The sequence below is a fragment of the Arachis hypogaea genome, chromosome 6 (assembly GCF_003086295.3).
Source record: "Arachis hypogaea cultivar Tifrunner chromosome 6, arahy.Tifrunner.gnm2.J5K5, whole genome shotgun sequence".
NCBI lineage: Eukaryota > Viridiplantae > Streptophyta > Magnoliopsida > Fabales > Fabaceae > Arachis > Arachis hypogaea.
In genome coordinates this window covers 72,419,598-72,442,000 of record NC_092041.1, presented here as the reverse complement: position 1 = coordinate 72,442,000, position 22,403 = coordinate 72,419,598, and the positions used below count along the sequence as shown (strand labels likewise).

Here is a 22,403-nt window from a genome sequence, read left to right as displayed (position 1 = left end):
AGAAGTTCAGAACATGTTTATAATTTGATTTTTCTGTTCATGTTTCTGTTCCTATTTGTTCATGCTGGATTACATGATTTTGGTTGCTACTTGATGTTTATCTGGATTACATGATTTTGAGTTGCTGCTTCATGTTTATCTGGATTACATGATTTTAGTTTCTGTTTGATGAATCTTCAATCTGTTTTTGGCTTTCTATTATGTTGCGTTTATTGGTGACTTGGGATTGAATGATGATCATCGCAAGCAAATTGAGGCTGGGGCGTTGAAGGCAGCTGGGGAATTTGTCATCCTTCTTTTCTCTGTGTGTTTATGTGTGCTTATTAATATTTATAGAGTTGTTTCTTGTTACTGTGTGTGTTTGTAATCAATAGCCAATAGTTGTGGATTTGAGAATATTTTTACTTTTTGCTGCTTCAATTTTGCTGCTTCATGAATCTGTTTAGAAATAGGGTTTTGTTGCTTCTGTTTGATTCAGTGACGAGTATAGGGGTAATTCATAATTCATCCATTGTTTGCTTCTATTTTCTTGCCACTTTGTTCTTATTGCTTCTTGTCTTTGATTTTCTGATTGTTATAGATGGAACAATCACAAAGTATAAGAAGTTTGCTTGAATAAAATTTTCCTCCAATGAGCAGTTACTTTAAAAATTGGCCGAGCCTTAGAACCTTGAGCAATTGCAATGTCATCTATCTTTGTCAAAGAGAACACTCCTTCCACAACAGGACTCAACCATTCAAGATGAAGCATCATGATCTTTACCTGCTCCGGAAACATTTGAAGCTTTGGAACAATAATACTCCGAAATCAATTGGTAAGGTGATAACAAAGCAGTGGCTAAATTGTTCAATGATCTTGAGAAGAACATTATCCATGAAACTTTTATTGCTGAGTATCTTTGTATCTGTATAAGACTTGAATGCTTTCTGTAAACATCTTTGGCAGAGAAAAGTAGCCACATCCTTGTAAAAAGAAAAGCTAGCAGTATGTAGTATTTACTATTGTGTCAATCACTAGTGATACTGTAGTATACTTCAAGGCCAATCCTTAATTTTATATATTTAAAATTATTTTTAGATTTTTTAATAATTTTATTTAATATTTAATTAAATCGGTTGACTTGAATCCTGGTCGAACCAGTAAATCATTAAACCAGTGACCTCATCGATTTATTAACCAATTCGGTTCTTGCAACCTTATTTTTTATAATACAACAAATAATAAAATACTCTCTCTCTTATAATACAATACTTCTTTCTCTCTCTTTATATTTCTTAATTTTTGTTACCTCTTCTTTATTTATTTATTTAGCTATTTTATAACATATTGGTAATTAATTACTCGTGCTTTCCCACTCCGTCCTCCTCTCACACAATCTCACCTCGTCTCTCAACTCTCTAGTCTCGCTCACATCCCCTGGTCAGCCAACACTCAGACGCTGACTGCCACAGACAAGTCAGTAATTCCGTTGCTGACGTGTTATCGTGGCTTTGGTCCCCGTTTCCGGCCTCCTATCTTCTCGTCTGGATCTGCTCGCCCTTGGTTCGTGTGCCGTCGTCTTCTGCCTCTTCTCGTGCTCCCTTATTCCGTTAGCCTTCGCCATCCTCTGGTTCGGCCTCTGAGTCACCGTCGCCGTCGCCGTCGCGGGTCAGCATCTGCCTCTGCGTATTCTGGTTCTTCGTCTCAGTCCTCTGCTTCGCCGTCGCCGTGCTCGGGTTGGCCGTCTGCCTCTGCTCCTCCACTGAATCTTCCTCTGTTCGTGCTAGGAAGCTCTGGGTGACCCTGATCTGCGTATTCTAGTCAATCGAGTGAGCATTTTTTTTTATTTCTTTCGTATTTTAATTTTTTTTCAAAAACTTTGTTGTGGGGCTCTTTTTCGTCAGAAGAGAGGGTTTTTCTGTGTGGGTGACCAGTTATAGGTCTATGGCAGAATAATAATAGTACATGAAAATTGAAAACTGCGAGGTGAATAAGCACAAAAAACAATTACAAATTTGATGATGTGAATTTAGCGTTAGGTATTGCGATGTTTTTCTTTTTTATGCTTGCCTCTTTCCTGAGATGAAAAATCAAAAATGGACCTTTCCGTTGAATTGAATCTGTTCTAGGATTTTAATAGTGAAAATATAGAATTAATTTAATTTAGTTCATAATTAGTTGGTAAGTAGTGAAAATATAATTTTTTTTTATATTTATCTAATTGTGACTGGGTCAGCCTGTAATCTATTGAATGAGTTCTGTTGTGATAACTGTAGTCTCGATCAGCCAACCCTAATGTATAGAACTAACTTGGTTCTGCTTCCGTTATTCTGGTCTGGTTCTGCTTCCGTTTGTTTCCTTTCTGTCCTTGTTTTATTCTGCTTCCCTTTGTTTTATTCCCTTTGTTTCCTTCTCTTTGCACCCTTTAGCTCTTCTGGTCTCGTTCTGCGCTTGGTCGCTGCTCGTTCCATATCTGTTGCTCACTGCGCAACCCATAGCCTTTAATGTTTGTTTTTCTAGCTTTTCACTTTGTGATTTTCTTGTGTTACTTCATTTCTAAGGTTTGGTTCATGTTAAACTGATTCATGATATTTGTGGTGCGTTGCTAAGATGTGATTGTCAAATACTCAAATTGTGTGGTCCTATTTATTGGGAAAATTTGTCCAAGAATGAAAGAACTATGAGAGGAAAAGGAAGATCTGTTATAGTTGGAATTAGTGGTTTGTGCAAATGAATTTATTGAGATATATCAAATAAAGTGATTCATATGCCTCTTAATGTTATTTTTGTGCTTAGTTGATTAAGATAATGGGGACTGGGTTCAGGGATAGTCACCTAATCCTGTGGGACGCAACAAAGTTTGGAAGATGGTCATAAGAAGAGTTGTGGTATTTTAGCTATAAGGGGTCTTTGCTTTTTAGAAATTCTATGGTAATTATGTAACATAGAGAAGGGGACTCTGTTGATACTGTGCAAGTATGTCTTTACACTCTGAACATATGATGCATTTTTTGTATGTTTATGACTTTGGCCTAAAATATATTGATACGGTTCTATTATGTAAAAAATCAATTTGCCATAATACATCTAATCAAATGAATGTTCAACCTTTGCATCTGTGCTTACCATGGAATTAAAGTGATACTGTTTTAAATGAAGATTGATAAAATTCAAAATTGGTAATTGCATAAGGCTGGCGTAATGAAATAGTAACCCAGGTTCCAAGTTGATTTTGTGGACACTGAGATAAATTCAATAGTGTCTGATAATGCAGTGTTCGAGCATTGAATTACTATAGTTGGAACTGTAAATAATTGCTTCATATGAAGCTCCCTTCTCTTTCATTCTCACATGTTAGTTCCCTCTTAAGTAATTCCTAGCAACGTTTTAAATAGTATTGTCATTTAATGTATCTGATATGCATCTCAATCATTGAAAACAAAATGGATAAAATGGTTCCCAAGATGAGAAAATTAGTTACTAATTTAATTTCTAGGACTGGAGTTTTTTGCTGTCATCTCGACATAAATCATTTTACAGATGATGAAGAAATTTTTAAAAGCATCATAAGTCGGTTTGCTACACCAGCCACATTTTTTGAAGATAAAGTTTTTGGAAAAGAAATAACTAAAAACGTTAATAAGATTTTATGTGGTTAGTTTGAAATGCGAATTGCATAGTGCTTGCTTTGATTGGTTCATGCATTTTCTATTGATAACAAACCACATTTCGAAGCAAATTTTGGTTTCTCAATTTTTTCTTTTTACAAAAAATTATGTGCAAAGTTACCAAGGTCATAAAGTATGTCAGAGCTATGTTTGTTTTATGACATTTCACCAGCCAAACTGCCAAAGTGTCTTGTGCTCAAGCAACTTGCAATTGATTCAGCATGGGATTCTGTTGCATATGACTAAATGTGCTTCCCCTTGGTTATAGTCTGCTAATTTCAGAAACAACTGTTATAGTTAAATTTTAAAAGCAGTTAGTCTTGAGATAGGCCATGCATAGAACTCAAAATACATTGATTTGCAACCTATTTTGTTGAGCTTCTGCATGCATTTTGCTGTCATTCTTCCCCTTTGTGCATCAACATTTTTGGCATTTAGACACCATTTATCTTGAATTTCAATCTTTTTTTGTTATGAAGTGAGTAAGGTGTATTTGTAATTTTCAGTTGGTAATGGTCCTCTAAATATGTAAATAGGTGAGTTTAATGGGAAAATAATTTTGGAGGAGGGGTTATATGTGTACTGCTAGTGAAACTGTTAACATTTTTTATTCTGAAAAAAGGGGTTTCCTGACCTTGTTCTTCTTTTGAGTTTTTCTCCTTATTCTTTGGACACTCTTTTTAACCATGAAGGGGAAACAAAACTAAATCTCACAACTAGTTTAGGCCAAAGGGAACTAAGAGATATTTTTGAGTGTGATGTTTACACCTTGATCACCTTATCTATAGACCCATTTGTGTTAGAAGTCAAAAGTTGACTTGCTAGCACTCTCTAACACTGAACTAAAACTAATAAGTTTTCTTTGTTATTACGTGATCTAACATCTTATGCTTCACCTTTCACAGTTCACACTCTTGCTCACTTCGCAATACTTAGTTTCCAATTTTCTGAGTTGGCCCTTTTTGTTTTGGGTGCTTAAAATTAACACAGATCCTTTCATGAGAAAAATTTAATCACTATGGTAAAATAAGAATTCAAGTTGAATATGTTAATAAAAAAAGCATTTTGCCACTACTATGAATAATATGAGGATATGTTGTATGTACATATGCAAAGAAGTTAAAAGTTAAGATGTAATTATTCAATGATGGTTTACCTTTCTTTTTAGATCATCCATTGGAAAACACCTTGTTAATGTGGGGATCTGACTGCCATCAGTTCTTAAATATTTGTGCTTCTCCCCTTCCATGAAAAGAGATCTGGAAGAAAAGAAATTAAAAGGATGAGTAAATTGAGAAGAAAGAATATGCGAGAGAAACATAGCTTTGCTTCTTATTTATAACTCAAGAAGCAGCAGGAAAGATTTTTGAACTGCCGATTAGTTTTTAAATTATAAGTTTTTGTATTAAGAAAAATGCTGCAACTCTTTTATTAAGTGGGGTAGCATCCCCATGTATTCTTTGTATGCCATGTAATTATCACGGTTTGTTTTGCCACTCTTGTGTGTCCATCGACCATCATGTTATCAGGAGTACTTTTAAGTAATGTAAAAAATGATTACTTTTTGCTTTCTCAAATTTCTATATCCATTGTGCTCAAGTTGTTTGTATGCTGTGTAAAACCTTAAAGTGATTTTTTTTTGTCTTCTCTTTATCTAGTATATAATCAAGTTATTCTGTGCGTTGTGTAAATGTTTTATAGGAAGAGCTAGAGCCACTGGCTGCACCACTGTACATGCACCTCTGGATATGCTTCACTATCTCTAGTTTGTGTTTGATATTGTTTTTTAAATCTCAATCTCAATCGATTGATTTTTTGTTGCTGTTGTTAGGTGCCACTTGTCAAGCATTGAATCATGAAGAAGTCTCCTATTAAGAAGAAATAGAACAGATAGATAGATAGATAGATTTTAAGGGGGGTAAATTGCACATCCCCAAAACATTAAAGAGGTGGAGGTACACTGCTTTTTTTTCTCTATAATTAATCTTCCAAACTTTTCTCACTTGCCCTTCCTTTTAAGGGAGCCACCTTACTGCCTTTCAAGTTTTAACGCTAATTCTTGTTCTTACTTTTGGGTATTTTTCCCGGCATGTGCAGTTCACGTGGAAAAACCCATTGCAAAAAGCTCAGCAACAAAGGAAGAAGAACTGAAGAAAACTATGGAGAGGTTGGAACTAAAGGAAATTCAGAGACTCGAAGGCCACACTGATAGGGTTTGGAGTTTGGCTTGGAACCCCGTCACCGGCCACAACGGTGTCCCACTCCTCTTTGCCTCTTGCAGTGGCGACAAAACTATTCGAATCTGGGAACAGAACCTCTCCTCTGGTGTCTGGTCCACCAAGGCACATCTCTTCTTTTCTTTCTTTTTTTCAATTACATATTAATTAGCAGTAACTCAGTAACATTACTCTTTGATCAACCTATTATTATTTGTTTTTCAATTGATTGGTTGATTGATTGATTATAATAAAAAATTGAATAATGTGGTCAAGAGTAATCCAATTGCAGTTAAATAGTGAGAGATTTATATTCAGTGACTAAGCTTGATTAGAGTTTAATTTGGTGATTGAGATTGTATGTTTTATGTTTATTGCTACGAGTGTGTCAGTGTGATGATTGATGCAATGCAGGCGGTTTTGGATGAGCCGCACACTCGAACCGTTCGGTCGTGCGCTTGGTCACCTTCTGGTAAGCTGCTGGCCACTGCCAGTTTTGATGCCACTACAGCTATATGGGAGAATGTTGGGGGTGATTACGAGTGTGTCTCCACTTTGGAGGTATGCTAGTGCTTCCAATTCAGTTATTTTCCGTTATTATTGTTCTTCTGGATGTTTTGTCCTACTTGATTGTTGCTACTTTCCTTTTCCTTTTTTGTTCAAAAACGAAAAAAAAATCTTTTGCATTGACATACATGTGATTTTTTTGGCAGGGTCATGAACACGAAGTGAAGAGTGTGTCTTGGAATGCATCTGGAAACCTACTTGCAACGTGTAGTAGAGATAAATCTGTTTGGATATGGGAAGTGCTGCCAGGGAATGAATTTGAGTGTGTGTCAGTGTTGCAAGGACATACCCAAGATGTGAAAATGGTGAAATGGCATCCAACAATGGATATCTTATTTTCATGTAGTTATGATAACACTATTAAGGTAATGCAATATGTTGTAATGGCTCTTGCATTCAAGTTTTGCTGTTGGTCCTCTAGCCTTATTGTTGCTTGTCTTCCACTGTAAATGAATAGGATATGGCAGTGTGATAATGTTATAGAGCAATCAATTTTTCTTCCAGGTTTGGGCAGATGAAGGTGATAGTGACGATTGGCAATGCATTCAAACAATAGGAGAACCGAATAAGTAATATTTGTTGACATCTTCCATCATGTTTTTCTTCTCTTTAAAATTTAAATTTTAATACATGATTGGTGATCCTTTTTCCTGTATTCTATGGAAAATTTTTAATGTCAATATTTTAATATAACTGTTGTCAGTGGTCATACTTCAACTGTTTGGGCACTCTCTTTCAATGCCAGTGGTGATAAAATGGTTACTTGCAGGTAAGTGAAATAGTTCTCTTGTTCATCGTGAAATTGTTTCCTGCTTATCTTCAAACTAAAATATGTAGCATTTTCTTGATTTCGACCCTATATGTCAGTGATGATCTTACGCTTAAGATATGGGAATCAGAAAATATAGGGATGCAATCTGGTGGTGGATTCAGACATTGGTAAGTAACATTTCTGCTAGATGTTCCCCTTTCCCACCCAGATATGGATTACCAGAATGTGTATTCAACATTTGATGAAATTTTCTAATTCCTGGATATTTAATGGGAAGTTTGCCTACACATATAAACCATACATGAACATATATGGTTTAGTTGTTTCTGCAACTAGATCAGTTTGGGTTACTAATCCTATTATGGAACTTGTGCAAATGAAGAATAAGCATAAATGATTATAATGGTGACATATTAGTCTTCTATTATACCTTTTCCTTTTTGTACATTTCAAAATTTGATTCCTATTTCTTCTTGGGAATTTCAGGAGACATCTTTGCACTCTTACAGGGTATCATGATCGGACAATTTTCTCTGTTCATTGGTCAAGGTAGTTGGGTATTAGTTAACTAAAATGAAATTCTCATTTGACTCTGGTATTTATCCAGATCCTTTTATTTCTCTGTTTAATCCCTCTGTCCAATCATTAGTCAGTCATAGTTTCATTTGCATTGCTTTTTGAAGAGTTTTATTATTTATCATTATGATATATTCTAGTGATTCATAATTTCATATTCATATTTTTTTTTTTGAAAGAAAAATAAATCAAACACTATTTTGTCATCAAGATAACCAGTGCACTCTAAATTAATTTCTAGTTATGTAAATCTGATCAATCTGTATCTTGCATTTTGTTTTCATGTAACAGAGAAGGTATCTTTGCTAGTGGAGCTGCCGATGATGCTATACGTCTTTTTGTGGATGACAATGAAAGTCAAGTATGCCAATTCTTCTTGCATCTATCCTTAGCTAAAGGAGTTCATATGTCGTTTTATTGTATATATATATATATATATTATGTGTGCCTATTGCCTAAGAGATGAATTTCTCTTATATCTGGATACAGGGAGGTCATTTATTATTGTTATTACTTTGCTAGTCTAGTAGTCCATAATTTAAATACAGAACTACAGTTGAGAATGTTAACTGGAACATTCATAAGCTGTTTCAACTTTTGAATACAAGTAGGTGAACAATTTTCTTTATTTGAGGCATGTGATTTTCATGTGGTACCACTAGTGCCTGGGAACATATTATTATCCTCGTACACTATAAATTTTGTAAGTAGCTAACATTGCCCAAAAAGAGCTAACATCTAATCTTTGCATGTCATTCATTAAAAGTTCCCTTTGTCTTGTCCATAATATTTCCTTTAAATCACGGACCTTTTATTATTGTAGTTGATTCTCTGCACACATGGATAAACATGGGACTTATTGAGCTATTTGTACTTGCCACCATAAGGACTTTGCAATCAAGTTGGCAAACTAGTGCCAAATGTTTGTTCATTAAGCTCAGAGAACACTGATCAAACAGATTTACTGTTGAATATATTTTGCAACATCATTTATCTGCATTGATTTTTTAATTGAACTATGTTCGTTTTTAAGAGTTGAGCATGATAATCTTGCGTTATAATTCAATATTGTTCAGGATTACTAGTTATTTGGAGTAGACAGATTCCATTGTTAATTTGTTATTATTAATATGATAATCTTCCTTGTCATTTCTGTGTTTTGTGGAATTGCATCAGACCCTTTTCATTTAACGGTTTTGTGAACCTCAACATTAAAGGACACAGCCATATGTATATTGAAATCCAAGTCCCTGGAAAAAATGCAAACTGTATAAGATTATGCTTTTTTGTGTATGAAAATGCTAAAAGAATAAAGACGAAAGAATCGATGCATCTACTCTATCAAGAATGTAGGGTAAATTTGACCCTAATTTGCTGCTTGTATATGACATAGGTGGATGGTCCTCTGTACAAGTTGCTGCTGAAGAAGGAAAAGGCCCATGATATGGACATAAATTCAGTGCAATGGAGCCCTGGGGTAAGATTCTTGGACATTGCTTTAATGGAATCAACCAAAAGTGATTCTCTTTGGTAGCGTTGCTATTTGTATTACAATGGAATAGATTGTTGAGCATTTGTCTCTTTCTATTTCCTGTGTACATTTGCTGAATTAATCAGATTGAGTTATTTGTGTTGGACACTTAACACAGCTACCGCCAAAAAATAACCCTGTGGGCACACTGGTCTGAGTGTAAAGTATTGTTGAGTATTCTATGCCTTGGAGCCGAACCATAACCATAAACATATTTAGTAACTGGAAAAAAAAAATTTGGTTTAAACCCAAGAAGCTAACGGATGGGAAGATTGAAGGATAGTCACTATTTGTATTATTATGTGCTCAAATCCCATTTCCCGCTGATGCTAGATGTGTGCTAAAGCCTTGTGGTTCCTCTTTCTTGCCCTTGTTTGAATGATACTGAAAAGTGATAACTCCTTACCCGCAATTTACTATGTGGTTCGTTGCTGAAGCGATCTACATGCTAATCAAGAAAGGGGGCTAGGGAATGGCCAGAGGAAGAGAGACAGTGAGGGAAATTTAAAAGAATAAATGGGCAATTTCAAACTGTTACATTATTTAATAAATTACATTACATAAATGTTATAAATATTCCATCTCAACCATTTGCTTAACAGTATGTCAAAATGGTATTAAGAAAATGGATGACCAAACACCAAAGTAGAGGGGTGTAACTGATCCTCCACCTTGTTTCTTCTACACATATAAGCTTATAAAAACTTGATATGAAAGAGAATGGTGAGCTTTCTCAGCAGGTTTTTTTGCTTTTTGTGATTATCTAATCTGTTGTTTACATCGGTCATTTTTATTTTATTTTATTCTATTTTTTTGATGTGGCATACTAAACAGGAGAAGCCGCTATTAGCCTCTGCGAGTGATGATGGGACAATCAAGGTGTGGGAGCTAGTGCCACAGAGGTGATTCAAGTTTTGAACCTTTGCTGTATCAGTAGCAAAACTTTATACTGTTGAAGCCTAATAGAAGTGGTAGGTTGCAGAATCTCGGTTATTATTTTTCTTTTTCTTTAATATAGATAAGGAATATTTTTTCTTCCCCCTTTCTTTTCCTTAGGGATGCTAGGCCCAGGTGTACTATGTGACTGTAAATCGAAATAACCGTAAACCTTTCCATTTTTTTTATTTTTGCTCTAGAATGCTTGAAAATAAATTAACCTATATTTAGTACCATAAGTACTGTTACTTCAATGGACCCCATTGTTTTTGTCTTTGGATTTTGTTACGGTATTTTTCATTCTGACAAGCTAAAAATTAATTTATCGTAGATCAAAGTTTTATTTAAGAGTTTATTGCTTGTTAATAGGTTGTTGCATGCATAAAATGAGATTTAAAATTCTGACACCTGCTTAAACGGATTAGTGATTTTACTATTAGACCAATTCAAGTTGGTTTCAATGGATTCCATTATTAAGTGCTTGTTTGGGTGTCGTTATTTTGTTAAAATAAGATTTTTTTTAATGAAAAAAGACTTTTTTTATTTTTTAGTATGTTTGGTAAATTTTTAATAGTAAAAGTAAAAGTACTAAAAAAATAAAAAAAAATAATTTTTTTGAGAAGTTGTAATTTATATTTTTTTTAAATTTTTTTTTAAAAAAAAAGATGTTTTTTTATGTAATAAATAAACAAAAAAAATATTTTTATATTATTATATTTAAATATAATTGATAGATAAAAAAATTTTTTTGTATGAGATATCCAAATATAAAATTACTTTTACTTCTCCATAAGATTTTTTAAAAAAAGATAATTCAAAAAAAAAATATTTTCTTAGAAGCTCAAGCCCTAAATCTAACATGGAAAGGAAGAAGAATAACTTTTGATGTGGTTCAATGATCATCACACATTGGTAGTGCGGGACATTTTTTGCTGACGAAACTTCCAATACTTTAGCAACAGCCAATAGGTATTTTACTATTTTGTGTCAATTATTTCTTTATCAGAAACTTTATTTTGTAAATGATCTTTTTTCTTCGTACCTTTTTTTAGAACACCACTTAATTGTAGTGGAAAATAAGATGGATAAGAAAATTGATAATGAAAGGTCCGAGTAGTGTTTTTCCCTTTACCTAAAGATGTTTAATGGTGTTTCTCCATTAATGTTCACAAGAAATGTTCAAAACATACTTGTTTCGTGTTGGGCCTCGAAAGCTAGTTATTGACTATATATACATAAAATGGATGAGTGGTAGAGATTCATGAACCAATTTAAAGTGGTCTAGTGGTTAGTTTATTAATTTACTTAAATAAATTTTAGGAGTTTAAATTCTGCCATATACATAAAAAAAAACTCTAGCAGGGGCAAAACCACTTTTATCACTACTCACTAGTATATTCCGCGAAGGTGAACATGTACTGCACACAGTACTAACAAATGAGGGAGCAACATCATCATTCATCAATAATAATATTGAGAGAAAAGGATAAATTGATTCCTGATTTTTTGGTTTGCAGATATTTAACTCTCTAAAAATTTAAAAATACATTTAAATCATTGATCTCTTTTAAATTTGGACATATCGATCTCTGAGTTTAATTTATCTAATTTTAAAAACCCTCTCACCCATCTGTATCAACCAGGTCAAATTTTTCTGTTGAGTCTGACAAACCTAAATGAATATGAGGGATCGATAAGTTCAGATTTTGAAAAAATCAAAGACTTAAGTGTATTTTTAAATTCTCAAAAATCTAAATCTCCGCGAATCAAAAAAATTAAGAAGCTATTCATCCCTTTCTCTAATATTGAGCGTGGTAAAGTTAGGCATTTTCTTTTGAACTTAACAATTGGTAAATGTACTTCGGTGGCCTTTAGTTATATATTATATATATAGGGAGTGAGAGATTTATTTTCCCCGCATAGCACTGGGATTTTTTTATAGATAAATGAAATAAATATTTTGTTTATCCATATGTATAATTTCTGGACCATTTACAAATTTAAAATTTAAAATACATCTCAAATGCAGCGAATAAAAAATAAAAAATGTATTTTGGACGCACTGCATAATGAAAACAAATTTAAATGTATTGATGTTAAATGCACCTGAAATTTGACTCATTTAGTAAATTGAGCATATCTAGGATGTTGGGCATTCGAGATGTATATGTGTGTTCGGTGCTGTAAATCTTATTTATTCATATATTCATCCATGTTTCCAATGTTCTTTTCTGAAATAGACACTCATTATGTGTGTTCTCATCCAAATCCTTTGCTTTTCATATATAATAACGTATAAAAGAAAAACTTTTAATTTGATTAATTAAATTTTCGTAAAAGCATCAAATCCTATTAAAATGTCGGGGGAAAGGTGCTACATTAAAAAGCGTAGTAAATAATAAAAGATTTAAGCAAGAGTAATACTTGGATGAATATAAATTCTAGCTAACTTCTAATATTTAGACATATATTTTTGTAAATAAATATAAAATTATTAATGTATAACATAATGCTTGATGTGATTTTATTTGATTTGATTCTAATAAATAACCTAATAATACAAAGGTCAATTTTATGATGTCTTTTGTTTGGTGTCTACTTTTGTCTAAATTACTTTTTATAATAATTTTAAAATATTTAAAATTTTTTAACTTTTATATTTTTAAATTTAAAATTAATTATTTTATCTATTTTAATAATTAAACAATACGTTTTAGACATCATAACAAACACCTAATATAAATTGCATAGAGACACCAAAAAAAATATAAATTGCATACAAAATTTATTTTATCATTTGATTCAAACACCTTTGTCGAATCACAAATAAAAAAATATATAAATCCGTTGCTTGCAGGTGATGATGAGTGTTATTAATTAATATTATGTATGAGGATGATTGAGGAGATAGAGTGATAACATGATAGGTTATAGGGCATAGGCATAGAACCCACATTCACACATACACAGTACAAAAATTACAACCATACATTTCTGATGTACAGTTGTGATATATCCAAGACCAGAGGACAACTATATTCTTAAGAATTTCGAACTCGAACAAATGAGTGTGGTAAGGTAGACGACAATAGATGCAAACAATGTGAATAACGGATTATATTTTAAATTTATTAAATATTTAATTTTATTTTTATTTTTATTTTTTTTTCAACTTAATTTTACCCTCTCTTAATCTAAATTCTTTTCCATCGCAGTTATTTACTGCCCCTTATCCTAGCATGCAGCCATTTTTGCCGGCAACGAAGCTCTCTAACGTCGCCCTCGTCTTGTCAACGATGCACCGTCGTGTTTTAAGCCTAACCATCACGCATCATCGCTCTTCTCGTTAACCCGTTGAGAAAAATTGTAGTTCTTCTGTTGTTCGGAAGTCGCACACTTTTGAATTTTTATATAATTTTTATCAATTATTTTTTATGTATTATGAATTCTATTAAAATATTTAAAATTTCGTTTAAAAGTTGTTATTTGCATGAAATTTTTTTATAAATAAATAAATTACAATAGTTAAAAGTATATATAAACATTATTGCTAAATTTTACGTAATGAATTAATAGAAGAATATAAGGTATTCGTTGTTTGTTGTCATAAAACATCAAATTGATAATTTTTTTCCCTTCAAAAGCTAATTAGTCCCAGATTGTCATAAAATAATTGTTACTTTATTCTATATTCAATTAATCAAACGAGCCAGATTTCAGATGTATCTAAATCAGTGTATTCAAACTTTTGTCATATCTTAAAAGTACTACATTCAAAATATGTGTATATTTATCTTGTATCTACTAAATTCTAGATATGCTTTAGATTTTAAATATATAAATAATGTAGAAATTATGCATATTAATATAATATTTTATTTATATATAAAAAAATTTGCATATTACTGTTTATTTGAAAAAAAATTATAATTTTTACTCATAAATATTTACAATGCTAATAAAACTATCTAGAAAAGACAAAAGAAAATTACCCAAAAAAAAATAAAACTAATTTTATACTCATAAAAATAAATTTTGTTCTACAAAAATATTCAAATATAAAAAAATTACTCAAAAATCCTGAATTACTTTCGTCATTATTACTATTTCCTCACTTAAACCGTCTTCTCTGACGCTTTTTAATTTCTATATAGAAGGAAGGCTGGTGCTGAACCCCGTTATGGGAAGAAGGAGTGCTTTACGAAGGGGTGGTGTCAGTTAAGAAGGAAATCGGACCGTGCGATATGAAGGTAATCCCAACTCGGACCCTGCGATATGTTGGCCACATGCAGATGCTCCCAACTCGGACCCTGCGTAATGTTGCTCACAACACGGATGGTTCGTTTTGTGTGTATGGAGACACGCGTCGTGCAACCCTTACTCCCCAAATGGTGCCCTCATTACCAACATAGTGCATGTTGTAGGGACTCTCACCATCCGATATCTCACTCTCAGCATTCACTCTCAACCTTCCAAACTTCATTCTTCTTCTTCTTCATTCCTCTGCCGACAGTAGTGGGTGTTGTTGCATGAAAAAATAAAGAAAATACCCAAAAAATATAAAATCAAAGATGTTGATCGCCCTGAGCTTCATATTAGACATTATCTCAACTATTCTGATTATGTAAGTTTATTTAATATTTTGTTAAATTTTTATAATTATAAATATTGTTCTTAAAATTTAGTTGTTTTTGTTGTTGTTAGAATCTGAACTTAGAAATATACATAGAATGACTAGAACTATTTTTTACATTATTTTTAATTTTTTTCCCGAATTTTTTTATTATTTATTTTTGAAAATTGTTATTGTTATGATCTGAATATTTATTATTGTTGTAACATAGAATTTGAAAATGTAGTTAGCATGAGATGATGTTATATTCATTAAAACAAACACAGTTTTTTTTTTAATTTGTTTAGTTTTTTTATATATTTATTAGTGTTTGAAGTGAAGTGAATATTAGTATTTAGAAAATAAATTATAAGATGTAAACCGGATTATTAATAAAAAATTTTTGAAGAACGTTTCTTTTTTTTATTTTTGAAATTTTTTTAATTTTTTCTAGTTATAATTGTTAGGAAATTAAATATTATTGTGGTGAATGTAAGAATAAAAAATAAATGGTTAGTACTAATTTTTTATAGATATTTAGTTTGATTTCATTAATTATAATCATAATTGTTAGGAAGTTAATTATTCATTATTGTTATTAGAAGTTGAATTTAGGAAGATAATGCGAATGATTATTAGTATTTTTTAAAATTTACATATATATGTTTAACTTTACTTATTAATAGTTAATAGCTAATTAAAAATAATACAAATTTTAATGTTATATATTAAAAAAATTTGAATCTACCCGAAATAAATAAATAAGCAGCATGTATAATCTAATCTAATGTTGTGATATTCCTGAATATTGATTAGTAATGTATTTATTAGTTGATGTCGTTAATAGTTAGTTTTGAGAAATTTCAAGAAATAATAATTTAATTTAGAAGTTGTAAATATTTGTTTTACTTTGACTTAGTTAAATAATTTATAAATGTCGTGTGGCTTTAACAGTTTAACTAATATGTGTTGTTGAGTTATTTGTGCAAATTTTGTTAATTATTTGTTCTACTTAAAAATTTCTTACCTCCTAATAGTAAGTTAGTAATTGTTAATTAGTTGACTAATATTTTCTTATGTTTTTTGTAGAAATTAAGAATGTTGACCTGTGACCATCCAGTTTCTCCTGATCGGTACGACAATAAGGTGGAGGAGTATTTACAAGTAACTGGGTTTTATCATGTATCTTAGATTGGTGTAGTACAGTGCCAGAAAGCACTTGTGAATGCTCTAATAGAACGGTGGCACCCAGATACACATACCTTTCACCTACCCATTGGTGAATGTGCCGTAACTCTAGAAGACGTGACTTTAATTCTTGGTCTTCCGACGGATGGTCTTCCAGTCACGGGGATGACAATGAGTAGTTTCGAAGCGTTGCGGGCTGAGTGTTTGGATCAACTTGGAGTTGCACCGTGTGAGGAAGAGTGTAGAGGATGTTGCATAAAACTGACGTGGTTGCGCGTTCTAAAAGAAAATTTAAAGTTGACAGATGAGATTAGTATATGTAGGTATGTGAAGTGCCACATTATGTTGCTGATCGGGACGATCTTGTTTGGGAATAAATCTGGGGCAGCTGCGCACTGGAAATTTCTACCATTGCTTCGTGATTTCCACAGTATTGGACAGTACAGCTGGGGATCAGCATGCTTAGCACACCTCTACAGGGCATTATGCATGGCATCTCGCTTTAACTGCAAGGAAATTGATGGTCCACTAACACTTTTGCTCGGATGGGCTTGGATCCGACTGCCTTATCTATCGCCGCTTCCTAGGGAACCTTGCAATTTTTCGCTAGTAAACATGTAATATTATGTTACAATGTATCCGTTTGTTGATATTTAGAATACAGATGCACTAAATAAATATATCATATTAGGTGGCGTAACTGGGAGCGTGGTGACCGACGATATAGATATCTGACGCTAAGTCACTTTAGGAAGGCCTTTGATGAACTTCAAGAAGGCCAGGTTAGTTTTCATTAAAGATGTATTACTTTCGGTTTTAGTGTTTAGCTAAATATGATGAGGCATTGGTATTGTAACTGTGATGTCGGTTGTAATTATGAGTTTCATTTATGATTGGCAGTTTGTGTGGTCTGCTTATTCTGTGGATCACATGGATCCGAATATAATTCCTCCTGAAATCTACATGCAATCGGTTATCTGGAGTGCAACAGTGTCATTGGTGTCATTCGAATGCATCGAGTGGCATGCTATCGATAGGATTAGGCGTCAATTCAGTTTCGTCCAGGGAGTACCTAGTCAGGAACAGAATCTGGACAAGGCGCATGGAGAAGTCCTGACTGGTCCTAAAAATTTTAACTGGGCCACGGCACTGACTCATTCATACCTCCTTATAACCCAACAGTACTTCCGGCTAATCATGCTAACCCGGATAAGCCAATCACACCCTGACCCATACTATGTACACTTAGCATAAAATGTCAACGGCTCAGACTCATACACCCGGTAGTCTACGCTTCTTCATATGGTATACTCTTTTATCGCCTTAATAACACCTTCCCTTGAACTGAATTCCATCCCAACGGCAAATTCACCATCTGCTATAAAAGAAATTTTTGCCACAACGACAGCCATACAAAACATACTTAAAAAACAAATATTGTAACATCGAAAATGAACGTAAACAATTTTTTACTGCATCCATTATGACATAACTCCATTTTATTTATATTTATCTAATTGACTTATTTACACTGACCGCGAATTTATTTTCAACTAATTTACTGACTGATATTAATTTCTATTTAACTCAATCACTGGTTTACTATTTTACTAATAAATACTAATTTATATTAATGTAATTTACTAATTTACTATATAAAAACAAATTTATATATTTACTGAAGTTTTCTAACTTAACTCATAAATCCTAACTGATATTTATTTGATTTACTAATTTACATTCAACTAATTAAGTCACTTGCTAAAAATTAACTTTCAAAATAAATTATTAAAAAATTCTAAAACATTTTATAAATATAGAGAATTACGTACCTGCACTGGTATAATCCGGAAACTCCGGAACATGCATGGCTTCCAAATTCAAAATTCGCATGAATGATGGCTCCTGAAACGGCATTTCATTTGCAAGTGCATTTGCCACATCTGACACATCCGGAGCCACAGCTCCGTCACCTTGATCTTCATCTCCATCTAGATCAACAACTTCGTAGTTGCTTTCGAACTCTTCTTCGCTATCGCTGTTGTAATCTTCCCGTAGAATATTCTGGTCAGCCTCAGATTGCTCAAACTCAACATACAACTCGATGAACGCGAGTTGACTCCGATTTTTAATATACATTGAAAACATCTCTTGCATGCTCGCTTCGTCCGTTACATATTTCGTTTGAAACTGGACGAATCCACCAAATACTTGTATAGGATATCTATATAGAATACAGGCCACTCTTCTTGCCCTCTCAGATTGAACATTTTCACAGATCACACCTTTGAACTCTTCAAATGAGATTGTGAAAGGAATCACAACATCTAACGGATTTTCACAAACAAATCTTACTCCTTCAGATGTTTGTAATAAAATTTGACTAAAATAATACACTTTCAATAAAACTCTGTCACTCATTACTCTTAATCACATAAACAAAATCAAAAACTTGAGAACTAGATCTTTGAAACTATTATGCTAAGTAAAGAACAAACAGAAATAAAAAAAACCAGAACCGTTGAAGAAGGAGAAGAAGACGCGAGAGCGTCCTCACCCGCATTCAGACACTTTTGTTTAGAGTCACCAAAATATCGGACCCTCCGATAAGGTATGATTCATTCAAAAAAATTTGAAAAACTTCTAATGGTACCCTCCAATTTGATTACACGAATTAAAAAAAAATACACTTCATCAGCAACTCGGAGGTCCGAACGCTTATCAGCCAATTTTGTTTTAGTCACAACAAGTCGGACTCTCCGATTAAGTATGCTTCCTTAAAAAAAAATTAACAAATCCTAATCGTATCCTCCGATTTCATTAAACGAATTAAAACAAATTTCACTTCACTTGCAACTCGGACGAACCGATTATCAATTCCAGAACATTAAAAATTCCATCTTCTTCAAATCGGACCAACCGATTTGTTGGTCCAAAGCTGAGAAACAAACATGTCGAAGGGTCCGAATTCAATGACTTGACACCAGAAAAAATACTGCCCCACATTTTGGTTTAAAACCCCATGATGCCATATCCGAGGATGACACGTACGCTGCATCCATATCAATAAAATTGAGCCTCTTCTCTGAACGTCATCATTCTACTCTAGCCTTCCCTCTCAAAAGCAAACATACCAAATCTCCTTTGATGAAGTGAGCTGCACCGATTGATAACCAAGACGTCAATTAAGCCCTTATTATTATTATTTTTTTTTATACTTAGAATCACTGGTAAATTACTCAACATGGGTGGTGAGGAGCAAAACAACAACTACAACATCACCAGAAGTATAAAAGAAAATCAAGCTCCAAAAAAATTCAAGCATAAAAAAAGACTAAAAAAATATTAAGAATTCAAAATTAAAATGTTGAAAACCTTAAAAATAAACATAATTATAAAATGCCAACGAGTTATATCTCAAATGACATAATCTTTCTATACTTATCGAAAAATTACGCGTTTGAATCTTACTCTTAATTAAAAAAAATCATAAAACAGAAATAATAGCCATGAATTCCTTCATCCAGAACCAGCAATTTGATGATTTGGCTGACATTCAAAGAGGAGGGTTTTGATGGTGGTAGTGGTGATTACAAGGGTAATCTAAAAATTTAGAATAATTATTTGGTATTTGATCGAATAGAACGAATCTTTCATAGATATAATGTAAATTTTATTTTTTACAAGTAGTTTTGTTAGTATTTTAAATATTTACGAATAGAAGTAATAATTTTTTTAATTTATCCAAATATACTTTTAGAATCGGTTTGATTTCTTTAAAATTATGTATGTAGTCTCGTAGAAACTTATTTTTTTTAATAACTAACATTAAATCTACTAGAATAATTTGAAATATGGTGAAATTTATATGAAATTATATATGGCCTTATATATCAAGTATTGAAAGTTAATAAATTATAATTCAAATAATATAGTCTCTCTATACTCACTTAAAAGATCGCAAATTCGAGTCTTCATTCGATAAAAAAAAAGCATTGAGAGTTTCAATGAAAGTGCTACTATAGAGTTAAATTTAGCGGAAATGAGAACACATAAATTAATATATTGAGATAACTATGTTACTTGTATGAGAGCTATTTAGATAAAGACGCATAAAACGTCTTTTTTTAAAGATGTTTTTAGTAATCAAAATTTAACATATATATTCGATTAAATCATGTTATTTTTGTCAAAATTAGGCTAGACAAATTGATTTAAGCAAAAAAATGGTGAATCAAATCTTGAACTGGTCTAAATTAATATTATCTTTTTATAAAAAATAACTACAATACCCTTATTATAGAAAATGATTAAAATACTCTTATTATATATATATATATATATATATTATTTTTTTAATTTTAAAAATTCTAAATCCTAACCCTATGATAGAAAAATAAAGGACTAAAATTTAAGATTTTTAAAATTAATATATATAATAGAAGTATTTTAGTCATTTTTTATAATAGGGTATTGTAGTCATTTTTTATAAAAAATAATATTAATTTAGATTAGTTTAAAATTTGATTCACTATTTTTCTGTCAAATTAATTTAACTTTAATTATTAAAAGATATCTTTATAAAAGACGTTTTTGACATCTTTATTTAAATGACTCCTTTAAAATATAGTTGTGAAATTAGATAACTATTCCATACATGTTTTATGTGATGATAATGGTTGTTTGAGTCCCGTCCCACCTAATAATAACTAATAACACAGATTAATTAGTTGGACAACTATTTTTTATTCATAATAAATAATGAAAAATTTTAAAAATTATTAAAATTTATTATTTTTTATTATTATCATTAACTTAATTTATTTAATTTAATTTTTTTAGTTACTCATCCAATAATATACTTTATCCAATACTTTTAAATATTAATAGTGAACTAATGATAAAAAATAATTAATTTCTAATAGTCATCTAATATTTTTCGTAAATAATTCTTTTTTTTCACTTTGATATATATATATATATATATTCAAGAATATTTTTTTTTAATTTTTTTCAATTAAAAAATAAAAATTAATAATAAGAAATCATATTTTATACTCTCAAATAAAAAAAATTGAAAAAATCATTTCCCTGTATATTCGTGAACATCAAGAGCGATATTTGGTAAATTAGTTAAATATAAGTAAATAATTTAATCATCCTATTTATTGTAGTACGGAAAGTTTTAGTTAATTAGCTTTTCAGATCTTCAACCTTCCGGAAAAAGAATAAAATTATACCATAGAAAGACAATATTAATAATGAACCATCCAATTCCATCATGAATAATATATGGTTGTGGTTAAACAGAATAATACAGAAAAAGAGAAAGAAAAAGAGAGGGGAAAAAATGTTTCTAACACCTGTTCTCTATTCTTAGTCCAGCAGAAGCAGCAGTAGCATTGGTTGTTCTTCTTCGATCTTGTTCAACCAAAGCAGCACGTGCGGTTGTGATTGTGCTTGGAACCAAAGAAGCATCAAATGCAGTGCAATCTATCCAATCCATTAAGAGCTCCTCTTGTTCCCATATCTCTGGAATCCAAACCCTTTTAGCTACCTCTATTCTATGCCTCTTCAGCTTCTCACGCCCACTATCCTCTCCCTCCAATGCTGCTACTCCTATTTCCTTCGAAGCACAAGGGTCTTGTGATGTTACTTTTGAACTATCTTTATATTTCTCTCTAGCATCAATGTTATTGTGTTCTTCTTCTTCTTTTTTTTCTTGTTGCTGCTCCATGTTAGGTTCCAATGGCTGAGAAGGAATTATCTGGTCTGCTTCAGATTGGTGAGCCATGAAAGGAGGGTTCTTGTCTTGTTTCATGCAGTGGGAGATAAAAAGAGGTGAAGATTTGTTTCCTTTGATGTGTTGTAATCTTAACTTGGGTTTGTGAAAGAAATAAGAGAGAAATTGGAGAAGGTGGAGCGTGTTTGAAATGGTATGAAGTGTGTGGAATAGAGGCAATGGGTTGGAGGGTGGGAATAAGTGGGAAATTAGTTTACACGTCGCATACACAAGAGGCTTCTTTCGTATGGTATGTGACAAACGTACGTGTCTTCTTTAAGATGGGGTTCTCATATGTGTGCCTTATTACATCCAACTTCTAACTTTGTTTTTCGTAAGCTTCCAAGTTCGAACTTCAAACCCAAAATTCGGGTCATCAAGATTCGGGCCCGACCTGAAATACTTACCTGACCCGAAGTGTATATATATATATATATTCTACGGTGATTATAGTAATTATGAAATTTTTAAAAAGTATTATTAAAAATTAACATAATACTTTTTAATTTAAAAAATAAAAAATATATATATCAAAATGTAAAAAAAGTGACTTTCACAATATTTATATAATCATG

At 32.0% G+C, this 22,403-nt stretch overlaps 3 protein-coding genes across 6 annotated transcripts; 2 read left to right on the top strand and 1 right to left on the bottom strand.

Moving 5' to 3' along the window:
- Positions 1–1,306: 1,306 nt before the first annotated feature.
- Positions 1,307–10,500, top strand: LOC112696697 (protein CIA1). 4 transcript variants are annotated; one of them, XM_025749526.3, is made up of 12 exons: positions 1,307–1,809; positions 5,480–5,597; positions 5,746–5,990; positions 6,279–6,425; positions 6,578–6,796; positions 6,936–7,000; positions 7,135–7,200; positions 7,299–7,370; positions 7,690–7,752; positions 8,071–8,140; positions 9,173–9,256; positions 10,145–10,500. In XM_025749526.3, the coding sequence occupies exons 3-12, from the start codon at positions 5,808–5,810 to the stop codon at positions 10,214–10,216; spliced, it is 1,041 nt and encodes a 346-aa protein (XP_025605311.1). In that variant the 5' UTR covers positions 1,307–1,809; positions 5,480–5,597; positions 5,746–5,807; the 3' UTR covers positions 10,217–10,500. The 4 variants fall into 4 exon arrangements, with proteins under 4 accessions (XP_025605311.1, XP_025605310.1, XP_072053162.1 ...); XM_025749525.3 differs by having other exon boundaries at positions 5,480–5,603; XM_072197061.1 differs by lacking the exon at positions 1,307–1,809 and adding an exon at positions 2,307–2,486 and having other exon boundaries at positions 5,480–5,603.
- Positions 10,501–14,490: 3,990 nt separating this feature from the next.
- LOC140173680 (serine/threonine-protein phosphatase 7 long form homolog) lies at positions 14,491–17,300 on the top strand. The gene is made up of 5 exons (XM_072198192.1): positions 14,491–14,637; positions 15,948–16,022; positions 16,065–16,663; positions 16,738–16,828; positions 16,947–17,300. Exons 1-5 carry the CDS (start codon positions 14,491–14,493, stop codon positions 17,298–17,300), a joined length of 1,266 nt encoding a protein of 421 aa, XP_072054293.1.
- Positions 17,301–18,617: 1,317 nt separating this feature from the next.
- Positions 18,618–22,122, bottom strand: LOC112696696 (uncharacterized). The gene is made up of 2 exons (XM_025749524.3): positions 21,410–22,122; positions 18,618–19,203 (listed from the first exon to the last, which is right to left on the bottom strand). The coding sequence occupies exons 1-2, from the start codon at positions 21,865–21,867 to the stop codon at positions 19,152–19,154; spliced, it is 510 nt and encodes a 169-aa protein (XP_025605309.1). The 5' UTR covers positions 21,868–22,122; the 3' UTR covers positions 18,618–19,151.
- Between the last annotated feature and the right edge of the window lie 281 nt (positions 22,123–22,403).